Genomic DNA, 22262 nt, shown 5'->3' on the forward strand with positions numbered 1-22262 from the left:
AATTCAGAGAGAAATGTTAAAGTATGATGGAATAAATAAAAACTCAAGATAATGGACTGAAGATCAGAAGGTTCTCAAGAAATCCCAATAATTTTTTTAAAAAGGTACAATGAAAAGACAAGAAGAACAGGAAAAAAGGAGAAGAAAAATGACAGGATGAGCATAGGTGAGTCAGTGTCTGATTACAGGCATCCCCTGTTTTCCCAAAGTTCACTTACCCCACTCTGCTTTACAAAAGACCCCTATTAGTACAGCAATGGCTTTCTTTTTTTTTTTTAAAGTATTTATTTATTTATTCATTTTTTTAGAGAGGAGAGGGAAAGACAGAGAGAGAGAGAGAGAGAGAGAGAGAGAGAGAGAGGAGAGACAGAGAGAGAGAAGGAGGGGAGGAGCTGGAAGCATCAACTCCCATATGTGCCTTGACCAGGCAAGCCCAGGGTTTCGAACCGGCAACGTCAGCATTTCCAGGTCGACGCTTTATCCACTGCGCCACCACAGGTCAGGCAATGGCTTTCCTTTTAAGGCAAAATCGTCTTTGGATATTTTTTTGGCTAGTGAAAACACACAGTAATGGAGGACACGCATAAGAGTGACCTGACGCAAAGTTTTGGAAAACGTGAGGTTACTCGCTTTAGGCCACTTCTGCTGACAAAGGGTGCACAGGAATGCTCTGCTCTCAGGGTGCGGGGGAAACCTGTAACAGAGGCTCCGGAAAACTGGACAGAGAAAACAAGAAGAGAGGAAGTTCTCAAAGAAATGATTAATGTTTAGTTCTGGGGATAAGTCTGGCAATAATTTAATGGTAGGTAAATGAGAACTACACAAAAATTAAACAAACTCAAAAGCCCCAAAATTATTAACTTTAGGGAAAGAAAGAAGATATTTAAGGAAGGAAATCCAGTAACTGATCATGATGTAATAATTGATTTAATGAAAATTATGTTCTAACTATACTGATAGGATGGGAAAAGGAAAACGTGTGTGTCTGTGGGTCTTAGAGTAAAGGGTTTGTGTGATAGAACCAAAACCCATCTTCCATCATGGGAAGTCAAGATTTAATATAATAAAAATAAAATGAATCAAGAAATATTAGTATAAGCATGTTGTCTTGAAATACGAAGGCAGATCCCAACAGAAACTGCTAGGAGATTTGAAAGTGATTGTCTGAGGAGCAGAAAAGAGGAAAAGAGGGATGCTGTATTTTATTTACACCCTTTAGAGCTCTTTGCTATTAACAAATTGTATACATAACTTTGATAAAAACATATTAAAATATAATTCTTTGCAATGAAAGTGTGTTCTGAACACAGAGAGATGCAAACGGTACACTCTTCCATACCTTGCTGTGTTCCCATAAAAGTACCTTACAGATCATCTCCCCTTCACATGACAAATGAACTTCATTCCTTCTCATAGTTATGTACTAGCTCATTGTATGGGTATATGGTTTGACATGCAAATTTATAAATATGCATTTGGATACTATAACCCCAGAAGTAAAATTCTAGTTCTAAACTTTGAGATATTTCTACAGTTCCCTTTAAACATGCTGCATCCAAATTTATAGCTTCACCATTAATTGCCCCTCACACTTACCAACACTATATACTACAGAACAACTCTGTCTTTTCAATCCGCTACATGAAAGGAGGTATTGATGTGATTGCTTTACTTTATTTTTTAAAAATGTATTATTCAACACAGTATTGGTAGTCCGGGCCACATCAGACAAAGAAGAAATAAAAGACATCCAAATTGGAAAGGAAGAAGTAAAACTGTCATTATTTGCTGATGACATGATCCTGTATACAGAGGAGGCTCAAAATTTCACCAAAAAGAACTAGAACTGAGAAATGAATTCAGTAAAGTCGCAGGATACAAAGTAAGTATCCAGAAATCAGCTGAATTTTTATACACCAATAATAAAATATCAGAAACTGAAACTAAGAAAGCAATCTCATTCATAAGTGCTTCAAAAAGAATAAAATACCTAGGAATAAATTTAACCAAAAATGAAAAGACCTGTACTAGGAAAATTATAAGACACCAAAGAAGATACAAATAACAACTTAAATTAAATGAATTTCTTAATATTAGGTGATTCTGGGACGTACCACAAACCTTTCATCATGTGGACTCCCGGGAAAGCATGTAACATTAAAGTGATATGTATACTTTCCATCTTTCCAAAGAGGAGTTTGTAAAAGGAAATGCTTTTTCCCCCCAATATATTTTCTTTTTTATTGAATTTATCAGGTTGACGTTGGTTAAAATTGGTTTCAGGTATACACTTCTATAATTCATCATTTGTATATCGTGTTATGTGTTCACCACCCCATATTGAGAATAATAGCATGCATGTATTTCGTACATTACTATTTTCAAAGCATTTAAAATTTTTTCAAATGATGTAAACAACAATCCCATGAGTTCTTTAATTTCTCATTTTAATTAGAGGGTAAAGTTCATGAGTGACAATATGTAGAGAATCACTGTAATTTACAACTCTTTTCCATTTTAGTTGGCCAGAATATTTCATTCATTCCCATTTTAATACTATGCTGCAGTCTTATACACAGAAGACTATCCACTCATTCTGGTAAGCAACACAGAATGAAGATTGCATATGTAGAATTCCTTGAGAGAATCACAGAATTATAAATAATTTTAATGAGCTAATTTAGTTTTTAATGTACATTTAAAGGACTATTCTAAATGTCTTTTCCATGTATGCAGGGTAATATAACTTAGAGTAAAAAATAAAAGTAAACTGCATTTTTCAATTATTTTACATAGCAGATAAAGTTGAGAATACCTGGGTGTGTTAAATGAGTGGATAGGCATTTTCATTTATTCAATCAACTGAATCAACCTTGAAAGCAGTAGTGCAGGGGTTCCCAAACTTTTTACACAGGGGGCCAGTTCACTGTCCCTCAGATCGTTGGAGGGCCGCTACATACTGTGTTTCTCTCACTGACCACCAATGAAAGAGGTGCCTCTTCCGGAAGTGCAGCGAGGGCCGGATAATTGGCCTCAGGGGGCCGCATGCGGCCCGTGGGCCGTAGTTTGGGGACGCCTGAATAGAATCTTCAAATTCATGGATTATATTTCTATATCAACATAATAAATAATATCAGATAAAGAATGTAAAAAGTCTAATACATAATCAGTGCTAATAACATTTTCTTGGAAATAACATTACTTTTATAAATAGGCTGATGCACAGCTGACAGTTTCACATTTAAGAACATAAGAACAAGGTCAGCATTTCCTATTTTCATAAGCATAGGCAAGGTAATAGCTGGAGTGTGTGCACTTTACATTAAATACATCCTGGGAAGGTAGGTAAATGAACATATATTCTCCATATAATACATTAATATACTGAAGTCACTGTTCTACTTTTATATACAGTATATACTATTCTTTTATAAACTAAACTTTTAAATTGAACAGATTTCCATTGGGTACTATCAAATTTTCCCCATGTGAAAATCTAATTTTGTTATTTTTCAAAAAAATTTTTTCTCTTCTATTTTAAGATATATTATTTTGAAATAATAAATTATGTTAAATTATTCATTATTACTGACTATATGGCATTACTTTTGCATGTGGTCCTTTTGCAAGAAACAGGATATTAACTTCTACCTAATATTTACCTAACTCTTTAAACCATTTTATATCAGTCTTTTATAGTGCTCATTTTGATGCTATAGCATTTACTAACAATATGCAGTAAGCTACCGAGCTGTAAGATATTATTCTGACCAGTGTTACTGACAGATGCCATCTGCAATCAGGAGCAGCATCGTTTAAAATGATATTGACAATGACAGAGACTATGCTACAATGACCACTATCCTATGACCAACCCATGACCTTCTCTGAGAAAAAAAAAATCTACATTTAAATTTTTTTTACTGTAGACATAAAAAAATAGCAGACATCTGGATGACTTTGGCAAATGAACAAAGTCTTTTACAAAACTTAATACGATTCAAACAATGTATGTTAAGTACTTTTAAAAGTTAAAAGTACAATGTAAACCATCATATTGTATAGCATCTTAATTTCTACTTGTTTGCAAAAACAATGCAAAGTGACTAAAAACTAGATAAATAATAGGGATTTATCAACAATTTTAAGGCCCTAAGATAAATCTTAAGAAATGTTCATTTTCTTAAAATAAATTCACAGTCTAAAACCAACGAAAATATGTCATTGTTCATTTTTAAGCAATCCAGATTCCAAGAGTCATACATTATTTTGAAATTAGGTAAATTTCTAATAAATTTTTAAATATTTAAAATACATTCTTTAATAGTCATTGGAAGTATCTGTACCCTTCTGAAAGGAATGAAAAAGTGCAGAGTTCAGTAAATCAAGGCAAAGCTCAACCTTACAACACATAACATTTGCAGTTAGCAAGAAGATGCATTTTATCTGTTTTATCTTCAAGAATTCAGTTCAAGAAAAAATTGTAACTAGTGTTTCACCTTTTCCTTCATTTCTGCAAGTTCTGACCTCAGATCTGCTTCTGTTCTTGGAAATTTTTGCTTCTTGCATTTGCTTTACAAGTACCTAATTTAAAATATATATATATATTTAGCAATATTTATTTAGAATAAAATTCAGAGATGATGGCATTAATCAATTATTATTATGATAATAATATGAAACAGTGAGGTGTACATAATAAAAGCATTCAACAGAAAATACAAGGATCAGAAGACATAATCATAAAACATTCCCTTTAATTTTATAAGTTCAGTAGTTTGTTTGGTAACTTGTCTAATCCTCAGCCTTATAAAGGTCTAGAATGTATGTAGTCATTTTTATCCATGGTTCCATGTATTACTGCATAGAATCAATAGTGTCAGTGTGATACTATAAGTTAGTTGGGGACACTACCTCTATGGACATATAAATGATATGGCCCCACTATTTGTTTTTAATGTTTAGTTTAACGTCTTACAGGGCAGTATCAAATTCTTTAAAACAGAGATTAGGAAGACCTTTGGTTAGGAATCCCAACAGAAACTGCCATAGATAACTAAGTAAGTCTACTTGCCACTAAACGCTTTAGAGCAGCATTTCCCAGGATGGGTCTGTAAGATATTAAGCCTCAAAGCTACTTTGCAAAATATGGAATACTGCTTTTTTCTTTTAAAGAGACAAATGTATGGTGGCATAATAAGATCCCATAATTTCTAAGGGGGAAGGAACCTATCAACTATGTTTATTACATTTCTCTAACTTATTTTACTGAGCTTTTTCAAAGAATAATATGCATTGATATCTCTTAGGACCACTTTGGTAATACTGCTATAGACAATATAAATGTTCCAAGCTTGAGAAAAACATTACAAATATATCTTTGTAGCCCTGACTCATTGGCTCAGTGGTGGAGCATCAATCAGCCTGGTGAGTAGATGTCCTGGGTTTGATTCCCAGTTAGGGCACACAGGAGAAGCGGCCATCTGATTCTCCACCCCTCCTCCCTTTGCTTCTCTCTCTCTCTCTCTCTCTCTCTCTCTCTTTTCCCCTCCTGCAGCCATGGCTCAATTGGAGTGAGTTGGCCCCACGTGCTGAGGATGGTTCCATGGCCTCTGCCTCAGGCGCTAAGAAGAGCTCGGTTGCTGAGCAATGGAGCAATGCTCCAGATGGGCAGAGCATGGCCCCCTAGTGGGCTTGCTGGGTGGATTCTGGTCAGGGTGCATGCAGGAGTCTGTCTCTCTGCCTCTCCTCCTCTTACTAAGAAAAAATATATACATATATTTGCAAGCATGTATTATAAATGAATAAAACCTTCAGAGACCTAACTAATTGGAACCAACTGACCCAAATTTAATAGGTACAGTTGACTTTTAGAAGAGAAGAGGAAAACTAACCCCTTATTTTGGAGATCAACACAAGTCTGAGACATTTTTTTGGGTTGATACAAATAGAACAGATTTCCTGTATCTTTCTCAACTGAGGTATTCTACAGTGATGGTTTAGAAAATAATAAATAAGATGGCTTTGCCATTCAACAGAATGAGGCTCAAACCCTAATTTTTGAATTAGTCAGAGTATGTTATCTTGGGCAAATGTCTCATTAAGCCCCTATCTTCTTGGCTGTTAAATGGGATATCTGTGAGGATTAAATGAGATTCTGCATGTTGAAGAACACTTAATATAGTGCCAACCACCTAAAATAAATGAAAAAAAATTAGCTGCTATTATTGTAGCAGATGTTTGAAATCATGATCCCCCAAAATAGCAACAAATATTCAGATTTTAATGATCCTAGATTATAAAAATCCAATCTGATGTTCTTACTTTGTATCTACTCAGATACAAAGCAGCAGGTTAAACAGAATAATTTTCAATGATTTCAAGAGAATTCCAGTTGGATGAGTATGTATCCAGGTTATTTTTATATCACAACTCAATAGTGACAAAGTTGTGCTTTATTGTAATGACTAATTCTTTTTTTTTTTATTTTTTTTTATTTTTTATTGACTTTTTAGAGAGAGGGCAGAGAGAGAGAGAGAGAGAGAGAGAAGGGGGAGGAGCAGGAAGCATCAACTCCCATATGTGCCTTGACCAGGCAAGCCCAGGGTTTCGAACCGGCAACCTCAGTATCCCAGGTTGACGCTTTATCCCACTGCGCCACCACAGGTCAGGCATAATGACTAATTCTTGAAATGAATTACTAGTCTGAAATAAAATCATTAAAAGAGTAATTCTTAAATTGTATTAGTAACCTAAAAATTAAAAGGTACATTTTATTTCTCTCAGCTATTTTCTAAATGTCATAGCAGAAAAATAAATTATGACCATTTATTTATTATTATTCAACAATTTTAGAAAGAGAAGCTAACATACTTATCTGCTATGAAGTTCCTTCTTTATACAAGATTTGAAAGTGGGATACTTCTGAACTGTTTTATAGCCCTGTGGAACAGAGGATTAAAAACGCAAATGTAAGTCAGATATGATGGGGTGACATATGCAATAAATAAAGCAAAAATAAAAACACACAACAATTAAGACAGAAATGCAGTGTCAGAGGTTTATAGCATAGTTTCTATGTTAATTTGCTCTTGTTACTCTAAAATTTTTGAGGAAGAATAAATGATTTTCAAAATATGGCCCTTCAGATATTTGTGCCACCATCTCAAATGTTAACAACTAACCACTAGGTGGCAGATAAGTACACAGGTTCTTTATTAAGACGTTCTGGATTTCAAAAAATCATTAAACATCCTTAAAAACATCGTCTAAGATGAATCTTAATTTTTGTATATATAACTTTTTCTCTTTTTAAATATATAATGCTTAGGGGTATTCTAATCAAAGAGGAAATATTGCATATTGTAGCTGCTCATAAAAAATATTTCTTTTTCCATTTGTAGTATCATCCACAAATAATTTAGATGTGAAACATGTCTTGTCACACTATATTTCATTCTTTTAAAAAATATTTCTAAGAAAAAAACATTGAATTTCTCTTAATTTCTCTGTAAGATGTTAACAGGAAGAATGGTTCAACAAACAAGTTTTTATTTTATTTCTTATATAAAAATTCTGAATATGCAGTTGCTAGTAAAAATCTGCATTATATAAAATGAAAAAGTTATATTTCTTTGCATACTAACAAGTTTGACAGCTAGTGTGCAGACTGAATTAATAAAAAATATTGGGCAACATTTTCCCCCATAGATTGGAATAAAGACATTAAACTACCTGAATATGAAAATAAGTTATTAAAATTAAAACTGATTTGATATTTAAAAAAAAGCATTATCTTTTACCACCCCAAATTGTTTTTGAAAGTAGGTAGGGCCTTATATTTTTCTTTTCAAATACATTTCATGTGTCTACCCTTAAAAATTTATATAATTTGTTTCTGAAACTGAGATGGATTTTTCTTTCAGTTTAAAAATAGTATCAATAAGCTTAAAATTTATAGGTTTACCCGGAATCCTCTATGGAGTCTGTCTTTCATAATTCCAATAAATTCTTTATAACTTAATTGATCATCTTTATCAACATCAAAAATCTTGAAGACTGTGTTGACTAAATGTGGTGAAAGTTTGAGGCCAGTAGCTACATAGACAGCACGCTTAAATTCATCTAGATAAATGTTACAGAAAAGGAATAAACCATTAACATTAGTTTTATAATATGCATTAATTACTAGAAATGTTATAAAAGTTTTTTTCTAAACATGGATCTTTAGACGACTTTTCACTATTCATGCTATCTTTTAGAGAATTTTTTTTTTTTTTTTTTTTTACAGAGATAGAGAGTCAGAGAGAAGGATATATAGCAGCGGTTCTCAACCTGTGGGTCGCGACCCTGGCGGGGTCACCTAAAGCCATCGGAAAATACATAATGCATATCAGGTATTTACATTCCGAATTATAACTGTAGCAAAATTACAGTTATGAAGTAGCCACCAAAATTATTTTTTGGTTTGGGGTCACCACAACATGAGGAACTGTATTGCGGGGTCACGGCATTAGAAAGGTTGAGAACCACTGAATAGGGACAGACAGACAGGAACGGAGAGAGAAGAGAAGCATCCATCATTACTTTTTTGTTGTGACACCTTAGTTGTTCATTGATTGCTTTCTCATATGTGCCTTGACCGTGGGGCTACAGCAGACCGAGTGACCCCTTGCTCGAGCCAGCAACCTTGGGTCCAAGCTGGTGAGCTTTGTTCAAACCAGATGAGCCCACACTCAAGCTAGCGACCTCGGGGTCTCGAACCTGGGTCCTCAGCATCCCAGTCCGATGCTCTATCCACTGCGCCACTGCCTGGTCAGGCAAAAATTTTTTGTAGTTTTAAAGAACAAAGAATAACTGTATCTTAGTTTAATAATGCATTCATAGTCAATGAATGTTTAATGAGCACCTACTATCAGTGACAGATACTTTAGAGGTTATTAAAATAAGTTCTCAAAAATTTTAAGAGTTCTTATGGGCGATGTGACACCTGCTCAAATAACTATATTGTAAGATACAGGACCACACAAAAGTCTCAACAGAGCACTATGAGAATTTGGAAGTGAAGGATTACTCAGTCTGTAGTGTGGAGTCGGGGAAGGAGAGAGAAGAACAGTGATTAGAAAAGGCTGCGATTCTGTATTTGAGCTGAGCCTTGAAGGGCAGATTTCAGCTTGTGGAGATGAGGGAGATGGCAGATGAGAGACACAAACAAAGGCACGGCAGGAACGGGAAAGTGTAAGCACATTCGGAAAGCAGCGAGCAGTCTGGGCTGTAAGAGCTGGGGAAGCTCTGTCTAGGGGCTTCGGCAGTGGGGAAACTGAAGAGGTTTCCACAGCAAGCACAGCATAGAAAGGTTAACCTGTGTTTCAGGAAGATTACTCTGTGAACTGTCTCGGAAACATCAGGGAGGAAAGGGGTCTGGCAGGAATACCAGTCCTTTTGAGAGGTAATAGCCTGAATTCAGGTGCAGGTAGTGACAACAGAAAAGAGACAGACATATTCCTAGCACCTGCAAGAGTAGTATCAATACATTATTAATTTTCTCCATTTCCCAGTTCCACAAAGTAAAAGAGCAACTGTCCATTTCGAATCGGTAACCAGACTTTTTTTCTTTTGTGATGATTAGTGTGTTGATTATGGTAGTGAACGCTGGTCTGGGAAGGCAGGGTTCCCAAAACTTTTGTTTTTAAACATTAAAATTGGTTGGATTGAGAAGATGTCCTGTTTGAACATCTAGATTAGACAAAGGGTAATTACAACATATATTTAGGTTTCTCCTCCTCAATGAATAAATGAATGATGTTGTATGAAGGAGTCAATACCATGTTTTTGGGAGAGAGAGGTAACTCTCATTAGTACGTAGGGGCTGCAGTTTGATTCTCCCTAGAACTTGGCAATAAAATATCTAGAGGGTCCTCTTAGATTACATTTGGGAAATGGCATTTATTAGATTATGACAGACACAGGTCAAAACACCTTAAAGACATGAACAGAACATCCTCACGTGACAAGAATATTTACAAAAGGTACTGCCATGAGGGGAGAGGAAAAGCAGTCATAGCCACAGACTCCGAGAAGAAGGACTTGACTGTCCTATCTCCGGGGGAAGGAAGAGCTGGTCCTGAGGTTAACAGCACTGAATTCTATGACAGTTGCTATTTCTTTGTAAATTAAGCAAAATCTACATTTAGTTTTATATATCACTCTAAAAACATGGCTACTGTAGTCGATGGCTAAGAGGGGACTGTGTTGAAAACTCAAGTTTCTGAGCCAGCAGGGATCGTGGATGATATAAACGTGGTCCTGTGGCGAGTCTGAGGCATGACAGCTGGCTCTTTGGTAAGGTGACACACATCCTGCAGTGTCACAAGCAGCCATGAGATTCTTTCTCTTTGACCTTTTATAAACATCATCAGCTTTCCCCATAATATGAAATAATGAGCTTTATTTTTATTTTTTAATTTATTACATTTATTGGGGTGACATTAGTTTATATTGTATTGTTAATACACAAATTGAGCATATTTCCCTAAACTTCACTTAGGCAAAACCGATTTCCCACTGAAGAACACAACAAACTTTCAGGCAAGTTGATGGCTAATATGATATATCTAATCAATTTGCTATTAGCCCCTAGAAACAATGTAGCATTATTATTTGCTTTTAATTTTTGAAAGATTATTCCTTACCTTGCCCTATAGAGCGACTTGCAAAATTATACATATTCAAGGCTATTGCAAAATCTTCTAGGTTGTTCAAAAACTGGAAAAATGACCTGAATTCATCAAATGTGATGCCCTATATTGGGAGAATATATATACATATATTTTAGTATTGTCAAATGTAATAAAATAAGTCTCTACACTTACTAAAAATAGATTAAGCATATTCAATGTATCTTGCAAGTAAACATTTACAGGGCGCATTCTGAAACTTTCTCCAAGTGGAATGTAGAGTTCACTGAGATTTATTCTACAGGGCAGTAGTGCAACCATTAGCACTGTTAGGTAGAAATATTAAAAGTACTGTCATATCAGCACAAAGTTCCAAAAAGTGCTATAATAAAAATGGATAAAAAGGCTTCAATTCTGAAACTCCATTTGAAAGTAAATATAATGATGAAGAAAAAAGGAGTTAAAAAAAAACACACCTAAAAAAAGTTTCTCCTGTACACCTACTCCTTATATATAATTCAGCATTATATTATGGCAACTAATGTCTTTATAATGACAATTCAAAATCAAAGTGAGCCAGCAGCAGCGTCCTTTCCCCTGCTCCTCTGCTCCTGCCACCACAGCGCTGTCAGGGCAGCAGGACGCACAGTGACTGTGCACATCTAGCTCGGGCGGCCCAGCGCAGGGCGTGGCGTGTGATCATGGGAAGGACTCTGGAATGCCATTCACATGAGTTGCAATTATTGCCACTACTATTACTTGAATCAAACAGGAATGCGATTTAAAATAAGCACCACATATCTCAGATAATCAAGATTTGGGCATGAAGAGCTGCATTTAACTACTGTGTTCTCCTCGGTAAAATTAATGTAGTTGAAAGAAAAAATAAACTGAAAAGAGCAGAGGGCCAAAAGCTTAGACTTAATAACTTCTGACCTGAGCATATGGGTACAAGGGGAAGGGAAACTAACAAGGCAGCACTGGAAAGCTAGGGAAAGAACCAGAGGAGTATTTTTATATAAGCCAACTACTGATTAAGTGATCTATTATCAAAATAATATATGTTACCAATTTATTATCAAAATAATAAGAACAAATTTTGGTATATGGTATTTCCACTTTAATTACAACCCCCCACTATTTTTTATTTGCAAGAATCCTCACTGTCTTTTCACATTTTTCTCTTTCTGTTTCTTTATATTCAAGGTTGGCTATTCCAAACCTGAATTCTGCTTTGTGACCCAATCTAATCTGTCATGTTTTCCAGAGAGGACCATTTGGATCCGTTAGGGAGACTGAGCCAGAAGGGGTTTGTCCAAATGCGGAGAGCCCGTTGCCAGGGAAACTGGTCACTGCTCTGGTCCTGAATTAGTTTATGCTGTGACCAGCTGTCTCAGGTGACATGTTAATGCTGGGAAAGGTGAAAAACAGGAGGATGGAAGATTTTTAAGTAAAATGTAAATTAAAATGTCAAGACTTTCAGAGAGAGTATTATATTTTTTTCTTCCTAGATCTGGACATTTAACAAAATATCTATCAATTCTCTGGCTAACCACTAAGATAATGAAACAATCTTTAGTGACTGCACATGACAAACAATACAAATGAACCTCTGTTGGAGAGAAGCTAATTTCTAGGGTTATGACATTATAATATTCAAAATGTTTAGCTATTAGCAGTAATTAACAATGTTACAAAGAAACAGAATAAAATAAATCAACAGAAACCATCCCTGAGGCAGTCCAGACAAGATTAACAAGACAAGGACTTTAAATAAATTGTCTTAAATTTGCTTAAAGAGCTAAAGAAAACTAGGGATGAAGTACTAAAGGAAATTGAGAAAACTATGTATAAACAAAATAAAAAAATAAAAATTGTAAAAGAAGAAACCAAAAAAAATTCTGGAGCTGAAAAGTACAATAAATGAAATGAAAAACTGACTAGAGAGGTTCGAAAGTAGATTTGAGCAGGCAGAAGAACAAAACAGCAAACTTAAACATAGGACAAATAAAGTTATTTGGTCTGATGAGCAGAAAGAAAAAAGAATGAATAAAAGTGAACAGAGCCTAAGGGACCTGGGGACACCATCAAGTGTATCAATATACACATTATAGGGCTTCCAGAAAGAAAAGAGTTCAAGAAAGGGCAGAAAGAATATTTAAAGAAATAATGGTTTAACACCTCACATATTTGATGAAATATATGGTTCTACACAACCAAGAAGCTCAACAAACTCCAAGTACAAGAAACTGAACAAGACCACACAATGACACATTTTTCTCAAATTATCAAAAAGCAAAGACAAAGACAAAGATACTCTTTAAAGCAGCAGGAGAAAAGTTACTCTTCACATAGATGGGATTCCCCAATAAGACAGCTGATTTTTAATCAGAAACCAGGGAAGCCAGAATTGAATAGGATACTTCAATTGCTGAAACAAAAAATCTGTCAACACATTAAAAAACCCTGACATGTAAGATTGCCCGGTACAGAGGACCAGTAAGGTGGCCAGTGTGGCTGCAGCAGAGTGGGCCAAGGGGACAATGATAGGAAATGAGGTCAAAGGTAATGAGCAAACAGCTCTGTAGGCCTTGTAAGTCTACACTAAAAATTCCGGCTTTTCACTTGGGGGAGAATGAGGAGTCCCTATGATAAGATACGAATCATGATATACAGCATGTTCTTAAATGCTAAATGGAGAAGAGATCGGAGGGAGACAAAGTTGGAAGCAGAGAGATGACTCAGGAGGCAACGGCAGTAATCCAGGCAGGGAGAATGGCGACGTGGGTGCTCGCAGTGCGGAGGCAAGCAGTGGCCAAATTCTGACAGAGGAGTGTCCAGAGGGTTTGTTCATGGAGTGCATGTAGAATGTGAGAGGGAGGAGTCTGAAAAGTTTGGCTAGAACAAGTAGGAAAATGTAGTTTCCATTCATTGAAACTGGGAAGATGGCATGTGTGGCAAGATTTCTTGGAATGATCAGTTTAGTTGGGCAACTACTAAGTCTGGGATGTCTTCTAGACACCCACGTAGAGATGCCGAGTAGGCAGTATGATGTAAAAGTCTGAGATTCAGGGAAGGCGTCTAAGCTGGAGACACAGTTTTGGAGTCTATACACTAAAGATTACCACGAGTAGTTCTGATTGTACCCTTAAATGCTAGAGTCAAACACCCAGCTGCCTGCATAATCTCTTCACTGAGATATCTCATTGGAATCAGGAACATAACCTGTCCAAAATAAACTATAGATCTTTCCTTAACCCCAAACTTGTAGTCTTCTTAGCTCAGTAAACAGCACCACTGTTTCACTTTGTGGTTCAGGCCAAAACCTGGGAGTTCTTGATTCCTCTTTTTCCTTCACATTGAAGATTAACCCAGCAGCAAGTTGTACCAGCCCTACTTTTGAAATGATCCAATATCTGACCATTTTCTCCACTTTGACCCTAACTAAGCCATGCATCTCTTTTCTATACTGCAATAACACCCTACTCTATTTCAAAGCTGGGCCAACTAAAGTCTATTCTGCACTAGCCAAGATGATCTTTTGAAATATGAATCAGATCACATTCGAGTGTCACAGTAGACAGCAAATAGCTGCTGAATAAATGCTTGCTGGCTGAATGAATATCACAACACTCTCTAAGGCAAGGTTGGCAAACTTCAATATTGGCTATTTCCTCTGCCTACAACGATGTTCATCCAGATCTTTGCACAGGTCGTTTCTCACAGTCTTTTCTCAAAAGCTACCTCTTCAGAAAAAATTTCTACAACAGTACGTCTTCTATCTTATTCTTCAAAATCATCTGAAAATGTAATTTATTCATTTTAGGCTTACTTGTTTACTGTATCTCTCTACTAAATATTTCCATGAGAGAAGAATATTGTTTATCTAGTCACTTGATCCACAGTGGCTAGAATAAGACCTACTAAATAGAGATACTTAATAAATGAATGAAAATGAAAGGATTTAAAAAATGTGAAGTACTGCTCACATAGTAGCAGTCATTCTTCTGGAGAGAAAGGGATGCGAAGTGAAAGGAAGGGAAAGGCGTAAGAAGTGTGTGACAGCAATATCATTGGCGTAGGGTCTTGCGTTTGAATCCTTGGGCAAGTGTCTAAGTAGCTGAGTGCCTCAGCCTCCCCTTTTTAAAAAGAAAGATGTCAATATCTGGAAGATGTTCTAAGGATCGATGAGATAGCACCAGGAAAAGAACCAATGAGCACCAATGCTGGTTCATTTGCCAAAATTGCCCCTTTTTACTGTAATGATTTGTAGTGCTTATAACACTTCTATTAATTAGAAATTTTCAGAATCTGAATTAACTTAAAAACACTTTTTATTTTGAAATAATTTTAGATGTAAAAAATGTTCTAAAAACAAAGAGGTCCCTGATATACAGTACTCCTAACCCTGGAATTAAACTTTATGAGTTACATATTTTGATAAGTTTTCATATGACAAATAAAAAAGCAGATTCTTTTTTGGCCCTAAAGATATCCTAGCAGTTTGAGATAGTATAATTTCCAATATTTATTTTTAGAGAAGTGTCTGTGAATCGGAAAAATTCAGTTTAACATGTAAAACAGATAAAAAACCCTTAACTGAGAGATTATGTAAACCTAATGGCCAAATGCATCAAGTACCTTTTTTCTCATTCCTTAGGGGACATGAAGAATTGTTAGCACTGTCACTGTGTATCCATATTAAACAAAGTCAAACTATTTGCAAGTTTCTCTTGGGTAGATTAACTTGATCCTTCTACAAACACAAGTAGAAGGCAATACATCCAAAACATCCCAAGCTTGAAGGGGTACTTATAACACCAGTTCCATTTGGTTGCAATGATGCATTCAAATACCACTAGATAATGCACAACTGCTCAGAATTGCTGACAAAACACTTGCTACTAAATAAACAGACAATCAGTTGTTGCAGGTTCTTTACCATTCATGCCATCCAAACTCTTTGAAAACCTCACTTCAACGCTGATAAGATCACTCACTCATCAATGGCAATCTTCAAATGACCTTTAAGGATATTCTAGAAATGAATAAAGTGTGACTGAAATGATGTCAATATAAACTGCTTTATATGAAGTGATGTGTATGTAGGAGTCAAAGCATACAGCTCAGCAGAATTCTCTTGAAAAATGATATTTGTAATTTGAATAAAACAACTGTTAAAAACCTTAAGGGTTTTTTAGCATATCTAAAAAGTATTAATATCTATAGAATTTAAAATTAATTAAAAAATTAGAACACTTAGGACACATAGAAAAAAATAAAATATATCCAAAAGTATCTATTAATCCACAGAGGAGCAAAAGAACTAAGGAAGAACAGTCTATTTTACAGTCCTATAGAATTACAAGATAGTAACACATGTAACAAAATAAATACGGGGGACTGGGTACCTTTTCTTCAGGTATACTGTAACGAACATTTTCCAAAAATACTGATGTATTTTCCACATTTGTATATCGTAAAAGAATATGAGCAAAATCTTCTTCACTGATAGTATTCATCCCATTAGAGTAGGAAAGAAATTCTATTTCTAGAACTTCTGTTTGGAGGTTATCCATGAATCTATGACAAAAATATATAAATGAATAAGATAAATGAAGACTTATGATAACAGATGGGACTCAGCCTCTCAGAGCTTTGGCTTCATCATCTGTAAAATGGGGATAACCAAAATAGCTTGCAGGGTAGTGATGCAACTTAGAAGAGTAAATGTGTAGTGTCTGGTTTATTGCAGTGCTTCTGAATATGTAGAAAAGAACAATCTACATATCCAGACGTTTTTCATCATTCAGGAACTTCCTATTATACTTATCAATAAAATCACTGGTGTACAGCCCCGATAGAAGTAGATATTTGTTAAACATAGTAGTGCCTTCATTAAGAAGAAAGCAGCACTACATGATTCTAAAGACCTTTCTCACTGTAGCATATTAACCTTTTTTCAATAGCAATATAAAAATTAAGCTTACCTATAAAAATCTTCAAAGTTGAGCTCAGCTTTTCCTTTCTTTCCAAAAAAGTGTACAAGAAGTGTAGTATCTGTTACTAAACTTGTAATGTCATCAGCACGCTTTAAAAAAAATCAGTTTAAAGGTTAGCTGAAATAAACAAACAGAATAGGGATACCCACTATCCCTCAAAGAATTTTATCAACATATAAATATCTAGAACATAAAAATATATATTAACATTAGAATGAAAAGCATAAATGCCATCACAGTAAAATGAACTTTGAAATTAGAAAATAGAAATATAAATAAAATCTAGCTTTATCCTCAAAAAATATTAAAAATACATATTTTAGGAAGTTTTCTACCTAAAATTATGCAGATAGTATATCTTATTTTTTTAGTTCATTTATTTTAGAGAGAGAGAGGAAAGTAGAGATAGAGTCTTCAATTTGTTGTTCTATTTATTTATGCATTCATTGGTTATTTATTGAATAAAATAGTTGAACTCCTTTAGTAATCATCTAAGTATTTTATTTTTACTTAATTTATAGTATGGATTTTCATAACTGAAAAATCAATATTTTAGGATGTTCAAAAGAGGTAAATTCTGACAAACAAATGGTTTAAAGCTTTACAAAATAACTACCTTTAACCATGATATCTTTTTACTGTATTTCATGTTTATGGTACTTTGGGTAGAAGATACTATATTTTGAAAGTAGTATTAATTTGTAATTTATATCATCTATATGTTTTTTCAAATGAAAGTCTTACATTATTTTTTGAAAAATTCCAGAGTGTTTTTTCTTTCCCATTCAACTTGATAAACCAAGTTCCAAGTGTATTTTTTTTTATTTTATTTATTTTTATTCATTTTTTTACAGAGACAGAGAGTGAGTCAGAGAGAGGGATAGACAGGGACAGACAGACAGGAGCGGAGAGAGATGAGAAGCATCAATCATTAGTTTTTCATTGCACGTTGCAACACCTTAGTTGTTCATTGATTGCTTTCTCATACGTGCCTTGACCACGGGCCTTCAGCAGACCGAGTAACACCTTGCTGGAGCCAGCGACCTTGGGTTCAAGCTGGTGGGCTTTTTCTCAAACCAGATGAGCCCGCGCTCAAGCTGGCGACCTCAGGGTCTCGAACCTGGGTCCTCTGCATCCCAGTCCGATGCTCTATCCACTGTGCCACCGCCTGGTCAGGCAGTTCCAAGTGTATTATAAAATAGCTTAATTATAGTCCTTATAAAGTTCAATGGCCTATGGGAAATTTTCATTCTTAGTTTTTATGTAGCTTTATAGGTTTTTCCTTTTTTTTCCTCTTCCACCTTTCCTCTCCTTCTGTTACCTTCCCTTCCTTCTTTTTCTTTCCTTCCTTCTTTATTTGGCCATTAACTCACAGCTATCTTAGAAATTCAGGTAAAAAATGATAAATTTCACATAATTGTATCTCTCCCATATATTACCTGGGAATATAAGCAAATTAAGAGGTTAAATAATAACTATCATTTTCTCTATTGAAAGGGACATAATTGAAATGTATTACTTCTTGGTCAGAATCTGGACAATAAGTACTTCATTAAAAAAATAATAGAAAGCAGCCCTGGCCAGTTGGCTCAGTGGTAGAGCATCAGTCCAGTGTGTGGAAGTCCTGCATTTGAATCCTGGCCAGGGCACACGGGAAAAGCGCCCATCTGCTTCTCCACCCCTTCCCCTCTCCTTCCTCTCTCTCCCTCCTGCAGCCGAGGCTCTATTGGAGCAAAGTTGGCCCAGGCGCTGAGGATGGCTCCATGGCCTCCACCCCAGGAGCTAGAATGGCTCCAGCTGCAACAGAGCAATGCTCCAGAATTGAGGGGTAGTCAACCTTTTTATACCTACTTCCCACTTTTGTATCTTTGTTAGTTGTAAAATTTTCTAACCACCCACCAGTTCCACAGTAATGGTGATTTATAAAGTAGCAAAGTAACTTTACTTTATAAAATTTATAAAGCAGAGTCACAGCATGTTAAAGCATATAATAATAATTACTTACCAAGTACTTTATGTCGGATTTTTGCTGTTTGGCAAAATAAATCTTTAGAAAACAACTTACTATAGTTAAATCTATCTTTTTATTTATACTTTGGTTGCTCCACTACCACCCACCATGAAAGCTGGAACGCCCACTAGTGGGCAGTAGGGACCAGGTTGACTACCACTGCTCCAGACCAACAGAGCATTGCCCCCTAGTGGGCTTGCCGGGTGGATCTCGGTTGCGCACATGTGAGGAGTCTGTCTTTCTGTCTCCCCGCTTCTCACTTCAGAAAAGTACAAAAAAATTAGAAAGCATATAATTTCCTACAAAGAATCAGTTGTTTTCTCCTCTTCCACACTCTAAATTTTGGTAATCTTTTGATTCCTCATAGTCCTCTTTTCAATCTTTCATGAAGATAGCTATTTTAGTGTTCATAATATTTATAGCTCTTTATTTCATTTTTACCTAAACCAAATATTATCCTCTTCTAATGACTAGTATGGGGTTAGAGAGGCTCCACCCTCTGATTGGTCTTTTCCTTTTCAACATGATCCCTTTTAATCCATGACAATTTTTCTAAAGTCATCTCTCTGCTACATTGATTACTCATGTCTCTATTAAGAACTCCAAAATGTGGGATATACTTTAAATGCTCTAAAAATGCTGAATTCTTAATAATCATTTAGTGTATTTATATTTCAGTAACTTAGTTTGAATTTTTCTAAATAATCTCTAGCACATAATCTCCTCATAACTGGTTTAGAAGATCTCTACTATTTCTCAGTTTGGTTTGCTGAAGAGTCCCAAGTATTCTCAGAAGCTGACCTAATCAAGACATTCCCTATAATATAAGCAACCTCTCTGAAGAGCTGACTGCTGGGGGCAAAATAACAGCCAGGAAACCAGGTGGCACGTACTGCCTTTTAAATACAACTTCTTGAACAGTCTTACTGTGGGTGTTTAGGAGTACTAGGGGCACCAGCCGCTCTGACAGTGTGTGTACGACATGCAGACTGGAACAGTTTTGAGTAGTGCTAAAAAGGCACAGCTACCTTCACCAGTAGCTTTACATTGAGGAAGCAGACTGATGTAATGGAAAGGCAGGGTTTAAAATCAGAAGACCTGGGCTCACAGACTCTTTGACCTTCAGCTGCCTTGTCTGTAAAATGAGATATTATAGATAACCCTATCTATAATAACAATTTTGAGGATAAAGTTAGGATATGAGTATACAAGAAATATACAGATGTTCTTATTAATATTCATAAGATGTTCTGAAAAAAAAAAGCATATAAGACCTCGGTGGGGAGATATCTCATGTCAATAATAGACATTCTTTTGTGATTGTATATAATCAAGTCTAATCAGTTTATTATCCATGGAACAGGCTTAAATTAGCAGTGGAAGGACACATTTGAGAAGGCACTCCTAAATGGAGCATAAGAGTGAAGGCTTTAGCCAATCAGAAGTCAGCATGAGGAAATAAGCTATCCATCTAGAAGCCAGAGGAGCAGAATGTGGGGTGCAGGGATGGATAAGAAGGGGTGATACCGTGTTTTAGAACAAGTTGCCTACTTCACAAATAAGCAGTAGTGCGGTGAGCGAATCGGATGAGCTCAAAAGTCAGAGTTCTGGTTTTGAGTCCTGACTTTTTCCCTCAGTAAGTGGCCTTGGGGAAGTTCATCTCTCTGAGGATATTATTATCCTCAGGAATAACAATAGTAACTATTCTAAAGGATTTTTGTGAGCATTATGCAACACATGTAAATCATTATAGCACTATCACTGGCACCCTGTAAATGCCCAATAAATGTTAGCTATTACTATTTTGGCCGAATCAATATATCTCAAGAAGGTAAAAAAGAACAGACAAGATAGAATAGATAATAATGCTGAAGCTTAATGCAAAAAAAAAAAAAAAAAAAGGATTTTTACGTGGTATACTTTTACTTCTTTTTTGTTTTTGAAACTACATATACATATTTCATAGATCTGGGGGGAAATGCCTTAAACTGAGAGGTTACAGGAACACCAAAGTTAGTGAACTCAGAAAAGAGAATTATGGAATGCTTTCTCTAGTGCGGTGATGTCTTTTACCTCAAGACATAATACACTGAAATAAGATGGCTTTGTTTTACACAGGTTTTCAATAATGACCTCATTCAGCCAGTTTTTCTCATGCCTGTTGAGCAGAGCAGATCTTCATTTACAGTCTTTCATCATCAAAATCTTATTAGACTTAGGTTGCACTTATCCAGATAATCCAGACCCACAGAGGCATTAGTAAAAGTTTGACATTAGAGAAAAAAAATTAGAAAATGGAAATGGTGAAAACTGCCCCTCCCCCACTTCCAGTGAAACAGAGAACTGTTGGGAGTCATTGAAAACTATACTGGAGTCCTGGGAATCCTAACAGTGTTATATAACTTAACTCAGGAGGGTAGAGATAGAAATAGAGACTTTATCCCTTTGATTTGTGTGCTCATTGTTAAAATAAAATGAATTCAGGTGTTTTCATAACAAAACAAGAAACTGCCACAAAAGAACCTTATGGGTCATTTACATGAAAGGCCATTATCTAACTTTGTTGTGACCAAAATTTCTTTAAATGAGTTAATCAAAAAACAAAGTAAACAAATTAGTAGATCTGCAAAAAGATATGTCACTTATTAAAAATAAAGGGTTTTAAGAATATTCTTTCAACATATTTTTATTGATTACAATGTGATAAACTTATCAAGGTCTCTTTTAGAACTGAAGGAAATCTTCAAACTCTTGATTTGTTGGAGAAGTTTCTGAATAATCTATTGAAATTTACTCAGGACAAGTAAGATATAAAGCAAACAAAAATTTTAATTTCATCTATAAAAATAAAAACTTTTTATAATTCTGGTACACTGTATTCAACAGTTGTTTGAGAAAGGTTTATATTACACTATAAATTTATTGTGTATTATTTTGGTTAGAAAGTGGTGTTAGCTGTGGCACGTTAAATTTTCATTATAATATGGTTTTACTATAATCAAAAAATGTATTATTAGAAACAGCTCTGAAATAACAATATGAGAGGCTAATCTAAAATTTACCTATTTCAAGAAAAATGCTTATCTCAATATTTACATTTTAAATATATAAGAAACAAAGAAATACAAGTAGATTTCTAAGCTTACTTTCTGAACTAATTTGAATCCTGAAATACTGAAATTATAAACAATTCAATGCTACACTGGCGTCAGTAGTTACCAATAGGAATTAGAATGAGTTGTGCCTTAAATATAGTTAATTTTCAACTAGCCTCTCTAATGTGGGAGGGTGGTAACAGAGATAATTCCCAAATAATTATTTTTCTTTGTAATACAATATGTTTCGTTTTCTACTTTCTCTGCTCCATCAGAATTACTTTCATGATGTTTGAATCAATTTATTAATCAATTTAGCCATTTATGATATAGTGTGGATTGACTATAGCCAACAATGTGCTAGTAAACTGGTTTTCCAGGAAAAAAAAAAGCCTGATTTGTAGTGCTTGCCAATTTCTATGGTATTAATGCTCCTATCATGGGCACTTTCAAGGTACCAAAGGGGTTTAACACAATG

General features: G+C 35.2%; 1 protein-coding gene across 4 annotated transcripts in view; it reads right to left on the bottom strand.

Moving 5' to 3' along the window:
• The window catches only part of MICU3 (mitochondrial calcium uptake family member 3), a 95475-nt gene that overhangs the window by 9109 nt on the left and 64104 nt on the right, over nucleotides 1-22262 (bottom strand). For 2 of the 4 annotated variants that reach the window (XR_010751018.1, XR_010751019.1), the window contains exons 10-15: nucleotides 16667-16767; nucleotides 16088-16259; nucleotides 10692-10800; nucleotides 7967-8124; nucleotides 6874-6942; nucleotides 4500-4584 (exon numbers count right to left, since the gene is read on the bottom strand). Coding sequence is in view for 2 of the 4 variants with exons in the window: in XM_066380237.1 (XP_066236334.1) it covers nucleotides 6874-6942; nucleotides 7967-8124; nucleotides 10692-10800; nucleotides 16088-16259; nucleotides 16667-16767 (609 nt within the window). In the remaining 2 variants the exon portion in view is untranslated. Of the gene's footprint in view, nucleotides 1-2426; nucleotides 4585-6873; nucleotides 6943-7966; nucleotides 8125-10691; nucleotides 10801-16087; nucleotides 16260-16666; nucleotides 16768-22262 lie in introns of those variants that run through there. The other 2 variants (XM_066380237.1, XM_066380236.1) reach the window with 1 other exon arrangement.

The sequence above is a fragment of the Saccopteryx leptura genome, chromosome 4, assembly GCF_036850995.1.
Source record: "Saccopteryx leptura isolate mSacLep1 chromosome 4, mSacLep1_pri_phased_curated, whole genome shotgun sequence".
Taxonomy (NCBI): domain Eukaryota; kingdom Metazoa; phylum Chordata; class Mammalia; order Chiroptera; family Emballonuridae; genus Saccopteryx; species Saccopteryx leptura.